Genomic DNA, 7,612 nt, shown 5'->3' with positions numbered 1-7,612 from the left:
GAAAGTACAACAATGATCCAGACATAGAACAGTTATTACATTGAAGAAACTATTTTCCCATTGTGTTGAGACATAAACTATAGGAAAAATAAGGAATAAACACTCTGATCTGGCATAGTATTCAACTCTAATGAGTGTCTAAGGCCATCTTGAGATTCACACTGATCAATATTTCTGCATCTCCTATCAAGGAAGCTTAAAAACAATACTAAGAAACTTTTAAACATTTGATGGGATGGCATGGTGACTCAGTGGTTAACACTGCTGCCTCACAGCACCAGGGACCAGGTGATTCCAGCCTCGGGTGACTGTGGAGTTTGCACATTCTCCCTGTGTCTGCATGGGTTTCCTCCGGATGCTCCAGTTTCCTTCCACAGTCCAAAGATGTGCAGGTCAGGTGAATTGGCCATGCTAAATTGCCCGTAGTGTTCAGGATGTGTAGGTTAGGTGCATTAGTCATGGGAAATGTAGGGGAATGGGCCTGGGTGGGATACTCTTTGGAGGGGTGGTATGGTCCCGTTGAGTCTAATGGCCTGTTTCCACACTGTCGGGATTCTATGGTTAAAAAGTGAACTCACCTTTTAATTCTAGTGTATTGAGATTCTGTGTACATGGCTAGCATAAATTCATGTTTCCATTTTACTTGATCACATTCAGAATTGTCAATATCATTCCATCTTAAAGCACATAATAGTGTCAAACTTGTAGCATGATAATACTCTTTTCACTTCATTGGTATCACTTTAATGTAGATTTGCTAGTCTATTCTGCTTATGGTCATGTGCAAATCCATTACAATTTGTCCCTTTCATTTTCATGATTCACTACCCATTCTGTTGTTCTTCATTGAAGCTGTGAATATTAAAGTTTCCCGGTTTGCAACATTTCATACTCCATGTATTTTCAAATCATTATTAATTTTTTTGCTTGCAGGAGTTGATGATTTTCTTCTGCTCAGATCCGATACACTGTTTGTAGTAACATGTCATTGCCCTTCTACTTGCCATTCTGTGAAGTTTTACAGTCAATGTATCTCATTTTAAACAGCTCTAGTACTTTTCTGATTTGAATGTTGGTTTATCTATTGAGAGAACTAATCAAGACATTTGATCACAAATAATTGAAAAATACTGCAATTTTAAAAGGAAAGCTGAAAGGTGAATCTTGCTTTTTGAGTTTCAAAATAGGAAAACTACATCCATTATTAAAGTAAGGGAGATTATTTGAATGAGATAAGAGTGTGTTTTGGTTAATACTTGTTTGTAGGATTATTTACTCTACCTGTAATTCCTTTTCTATACATTTTATAAGGAAATTTGCTTGCCTTTAACTGAAAGTATGTACCGTGAAAGAGCAACATTGGACCTACATTGTAGTAGGAGATAAATGGTATGATTGTCCAAATTCATTTTGATGAAAATTTTAGAGGGGAAGATTTGTTCTGAACGGTAACAAAAACCTGCAATAATAAATTGACAGCTTGTTTACATTCTGATCCTTAATTTCAATGGAAAACAAAAGGAGATGGAGTAGAAAGTAGATTGCCAATTCACCATCATCTTCTTCAAGTTAATGCTCTACATCTGTAATGATATGGGTTTTTTTTTGCCAAAACTAGTCTTTACTTCAGTTTCGGTTCTATTTGGTATAAAGTTAATCAAAGCCACAGTATTGGAACAGGGTATGAAATGTGAATCTAAATTCAAAACAATGCAGATTAGGACAATTTGAATTTAGATGACACAGAATACTCCTACACTTACGAAAATTGTTGAAAAAATGTGAAGGTTTGGCTTGGAGATTTGAAACCAGTTCTAAATTCAAAGGCCAATGCCCTGACTGCCCAATTCAGGACTTTAAGGAAGTTCTTAAGAAACTGATATAAGCAAAGGCTTTTGTTCACTTCAACGATTTAGGTTCAATTCAATACAAGCTGATAGGATCAAAACAAGTCTCTCATGGGTCCTGGATAAAAGTCTTAAATCATTTTTCTGGGGAGTTGGGCTGACTGTATAAAACAGGTCATAACTGGCATTCTCACACAAGTTGGGCTAAAGTGATTGAGAAATGAAGTAAATGCCGTACTGTGCTCCTGACTGAGAATGAAAGACATTACTGGGCAGAGTAGAGGTAGCTTCACACTGCATCTGGCTATAAAATAAACAGAAGTGCACGATGCTGATGTGGAACCTGTTGCAATGGTAAACACTCAGTATTCTGAAGAAGGGTCACTGAACTTGAAACATGAACTCAGATTTCCCTCCACAGATGCTACCTGACCTGCTGAGCTGTTCCTGTAATTTGTTTTTTTTGTGTGAAATAATTCCAAATGTCTTTTCCAATATTACTCATAATGAATTGCTAGGTTTGTTGAGATTTGCTTATATCCAGTTTCACCTATTCCTCAGAGGAGAGGTGGTTGATTTGCATTCAATAGCTGTGCCCAGATAGCTTGGCTGAGATCTGGAACTTAAAGAGCGATACATTTCTTCCACGTTTTGAGTCCACTTGCAGAGCGGAAAGGAGCCTTCTCAAAATATTTGCATACTTTCTTTCCCTTGGCAGAATTAGCAAATTGTAAGTGCAGATGCTAACAATATATTCTGGCAAACTGGAACTATAACCCTTAGTTACACATCTCTGAAAGTAGAAGATAGCCATCGAGTCAGAGGTGTTTTTATTTATTTATTTGTTACTTCTTACATTTGAAAGCAGCTTTCTGTGTGATTTATCAGGGTACCTTCCGATTTCACCCCTCAAAATTACTTCTAATAAAGTAACATTTCCTCCCCCACCCCCCCCATCCCGCATAGAACATATGAAAAATATAATTTAGAGCGCACTTTACAAAGACTTGACGATACAATTTGATATACACAACAAAGTAACCCCATCCATATATGTTTTGTAATACTGCCACAAGGTAGAAGCAAATACTTGTAAAATGTAATTATAGTAGTTATTTATCAAGAATTTACATGCATTGATGACAAGTTTATGAGTGTTTTGACTTATCCAAAATGCTGTTTCCATTCTCATTAAATGGAGCAGTACCAAGAAGGGCAAACTATTATGATCTCCTGCCAATCGGCCATCAAGACTGGAAATGGCCACATTTATGCTTACTCAACAAGTAAAGTATTTTACCATCTTTATGGCAAACATTGTTCACATGCAGCACAGTGTTACCACTTAATTATAAATGGAATGCAGTGAGTTTCATTAACAAGGCATTGACGAGCTTATTAATACAAGAGAAATTCACAAAAATACATTAACCATGAGTAGGAGGTTTAACATAAAAGAAAATTCCTTAACCACCTCCTTAACATGCTTTGTCCTTGCAACCATAGGCACATGCAAGTACAGTGGTTGCAGGTATTGGCAACACACAAACATTTAAATCTACTTGCAACAGGTAACTACAAAGTGCTCAGAAACTTCATCAATTATGATGAAGAAGTTCAGTTCCACATAACAGAACATATTCAAAGTGGTATATATCAAGAAAATTATTAATTTTAATATCATAACAAATTACCAAGAAAGCAAATATCTTCCTGAAAGGGAAAATTAAAAAAAAGTTATATAAAATTCTATTAAAAAAGTAATGTGCAAATCACCTGCACATTTCCCCTCTGGTATAATAATAATTTTAATAATGTTTTGTAAATTTGTAGCTTTACATGCTGCAGATACATCAACATATTTAACATACTGCTGTATCTTTACTGTACGAAACACTTACAAATTTAGACCATGCTGACGTTTGCAATGTTTGTTCATATGAAGTAAAAGTTACCATTGGCGTCTGTACCACATTCTCAGTGAGTTACAGAAACAGGAGGTTAATTTTAACTCTTGCCTATGTTGTGAAACTGATGACAGTAGCTCAGTGGCATGTCCCTTCGATTTTCACTTCCTTTGCGGTCAATGGGTAAAAATACCTTGAGATGAACCAAGAGCAGAAAACAGAAATCACCTGTTCACACTCACAGCAGAAGTTAACATTACCTCCACTGCATCCTCCATATAATCAGAAGAATTTTACATTTCACATAGTCCCCTTTGGTCAGCCAGCTTTTGGATTATAAAACTAGTCAATAAAATTATAAGTTAAAAAAAAGTTGAAGATACAACAGCTTTAAAATAAGTCAATGTATTCACCACACATAAACATACTGAAATGTGAACATTGGCAGTATGCAAATTTGAGGAAATATTTTCAAATATCTATACTTTTAGCACCTTATGTAATAACAATGGATTATAGGTATTATGAGCAGTTGTACACATGTACAAAGGCATGTACACTACAGTCCAGAGATACATTATTCTAAAGATAGAATTTTAAGCACACACTTAAAAAAGGCAGAAATTACTAGTGTTGAATAGGTTGCTGAAGTTATCCTACATGCAGGATTTTTCAGTTAGCAATTGCTGGTGATGCTTCAGATTGTTGGTATAGTCCAACCAGCACATATACTTACATATTCATATAGACACATGTACAGGTATTTTATTTCCTTTACTGTTGCATTTTTCTGATGATCTCAGCAGACACTGGTGGGTGGAAATTGATGGTATGATGCCTCAGACCCTGTGCAGTCTTGTAGCTCTTCCCACAACGACATTTAAATGGTTTGCGGACACGTATCTGAGTCCGATGACCATTTTTTGCATGGTATTTTATGCCATTCACATTCTGTTAAGGAAACAAAAAGCAGAATTATGTTGCAATGTAATTTGAAAATGCTCAAGTACAATTAAGGTTGAGTAAACAAATAGTTTAAATTTTGGTTCATCCATGGACAATTATCTTAAATCTGTATTATCTTAAATTAAAATGTTTTTGTTGACCTATTTAATGGCTGTACATTTCAGCCTGCCATCGTTGAAACAATGCTTTTTCCCCAAGATTCTCCATTGGCCCCTCTCATCCTATTGTCATATTACACTCACCCCTCAGTCACCCTGCTAGCGAGCAGTCTGTGTGGATTTAACACCTACCATTGGCACTTAGGAGTCTGTCCAAAGTCTGCTTGTAGAGAGCCATTAATACAGGATACCAGAAATACCCGGAGAAACAGAACAGGGAATTCAGAATATATGTCTTTACGCAAAGAGCAGTGAGGATATAGAATGCAAGAAGAGTTACAGGTAGCGGTCAAGACAGATAGTACAGATATTATACACAGCAATCTACACTTCTTTAAAGGAAGTCGAATCAGGATTATGCTAACTGAGCTAGATAGAAAAGGATGGGAGATTGACAATGAAGTACAAACACTGGCATTAACTGGGGGGACCAAATGGCCTATTTCTGTCCAGTACGCCCTACCAAAATACCTAATTTTTCAAACAAGCAAAAATTATTCTAGTAATTTTGAACTTGGGACATTTATGGATCTATGAAAACAAGCTGTGTGGCAAACAAATTGTATTTATGGGGTTGAGCACTCGAATTGGTCCTTATCCACAAGGACTATTAAAATTCATCCGTCCTCCAAGACCTTCTGGACAAAAGAACTTCCTTGGAATTTTACTGCTGGTAAGCCTGAGATCATGCAGGCCAATATTGGGCCTGAGCTTTCCCTATATCCTTTCAGGAGATCTGAGCATCACCGATAAACAAACAAACCCTTCCTTAATTTCCATTGAATTGAGTGTCTTGCTCAGCAGAGGGCAGTCAAGAGCAAATGACATCACTGTGGATCTGAAATCACCTGTAAACTGGGTAAGAATGGCATGGTTTATTTTCTAAAGGACATTGGTGAACCAGATGGCCTTTACAACAATTGATGATAGTTTTATGGTCACCATTACTGACACTAGCGTTCAATTCCAATGAACATAGAATTCCACCATTTTCCACTTGTCCAGCGAAATTTCATTGTGTCATTACCTTCCTTAAATAAATTACAGCCTGCCTGTGTCTTAAACCAGGTTAGAGACAAAAATAAAACTGCAGATGCTGGAATCCAAAGTAGACAGGCAGGACGCTGGAGGAACACGGCAAGCATCAGGAGGTGGAGAAGTCGACGTTTCAGGTGTAACCCCTCTTCGGGGCCAAGCAAATATAAAATGGCAGGGGCAGCATGGCAGATAGACCCTCACCATTTTAGTCCTTATTCCAGCTGGATTAAAGCTGGGTGAAGCTGAAGAGGTTAGAAGATTAGCAATGGGAATGGCTAAATATTGGACTTAAAGTGTGAAGCTGCAATTTCTTTCAATGACTACTGATGAATTGTCTTGTTTTTCTATTTCTTTATAGAAGATTGAAGAGTGATGTGATCAAGATGTGCTAAGAGCTTTGATATGGTAAATGCAGATAACCTACTCGGGTGATGGAGATAACGAATAAAACACCGTAATCGAATCTGAACGAAATTGAGAAATATTTTTATACACAAACTGTGTTAGAAATCTGGACTCGCCTTCCTAAAACATCATGGATACTGGGACAATTCAAGCTTTCAAAACTGAGATGGATAGGGTTATTGTTAGGTGATAATATCATTGAAAATGGAGCAAAAACAGATACATGGTATTCAAGGACAGATCAGCCATGGTCTAATTAAATGGTGGAACAGACTCAAGAGGTTCAATGGCATAGCATTGTTTCTATATTTCATTTTGCTCTTCTGAAACCTTGTCACACTGGTTTTCTCAATTTAAGATAGCCAACATTAGACCAGAATGTACTAAACAGCAGCAGTTATATCTTCGCATATTCATGATTTTGAACTTCTCATGTTGACAGTACTTATGGTAACTTGCAACACAAGAAGCTGATAGCCTGCACATAATCTGAGTGAGCAGAGTCAGCAATTGTGTGTCTTTCTTTGTGAACCTACAGTGTATGGATGAGGAAGGAACTGTAAACTGCAGGGTGTGAATTTGATGTCAAATCAGAAGGTGGCAAAAGAAATAAAATGTGGGAGAGAAAGATTATTAAGAGTGAGAGAAAAAAGAAACATGAAAAGTAAACAAAACCTTACATTTCCAGAACATCCAATGGCTAAACCAGATAGGGTGAGACTCTATATACTTAATATTCAGTGCTATGGAGATTGCCTGGTAGTCACTAACATTTGTTCTTCTGTTAACTGACTAAATTGAATAAGATTTGCTGATTGGCTCAGTTTAGTGTGGGAAGTGGCTATTTGTGCACAAAGTATGAATAGTTCAGAAAGTTATTTACATGTAACACTGTGGTGAATAAAATACTTCAAATTAAATTTATATTCAACGTTGAAACATTGTTTAGTTACAGGTGCTTCAATATCCAACTGTGCTAGAAAAATTAAAATCAAATACTTTATCCAAGTACAGTATATGTGACATCCCTTTAAAATGTGCATTCTTAAAAAGATTTTGGGGCGATTTGAATCATCACTATTTTACCATGACTACTTACCGCTTTCTTTCTATAAGTAAATGATGAAATGGCTGTTTCCCATGCAAGGGACTTCCACCATAAATACTAGATTATATCAACAAAAAAATATTAAAAATAAAATATATGTTGTTGCTGAAACACAATTAAGAGGAGCATTAGTCACTGTAATGCTAGAAGAAGTGAATAATCTCACAAAAATTGTCAAAAGTC

General features: G+C 36.4%; 1 protein-coding gene across 1 annotated transcript in view; it reads right to left on the bottom strand.

Moving 5' to 3' along the window:
- Positions 1 to 2,672: 2,672 nt before the first annotated feature.
- The window catches only part of jazf1b (JAZF zinc finger 1b), a 267,960-nt gene continuing 263,020 nt past the window's right edge, over positions 2,673 to 7,612 (bottom strand). Inside the window, exon 5 of the mRNA XM_072575047.1 lies at positions 2,673 to 4,705. Coding sequence (XP_072431148.1) covers positions 4,529 to 4,705 — 177 coding nt within the window. The 3' untranslated portion in view covers positions 2,673 to 4,528. The remainder of the gene's footprint in view (positions 4,706 to 7,612) is intronic.

Source organism: Chiloscyllium punctatum, chromosome 8 (genome assembly GCF_047496795.1).
Source record: "Chiloscyllium punctatum isolate Juve2018m chromosome 8, sChiPun1.3, whole genome shotgun sequence".
NCBI lineage: Eukaryota > Metazoa > Chordata > Chondrichthyes > Orectolobiformes > Hemiscylliidae > Chiloscyllium > Chiloscyllium punctatum.
The sequence above is the reverse complement of the archived record's forward strand: the minus strand, read 5'-3'. Positions and strand labels throughout refer to the sequence as shown.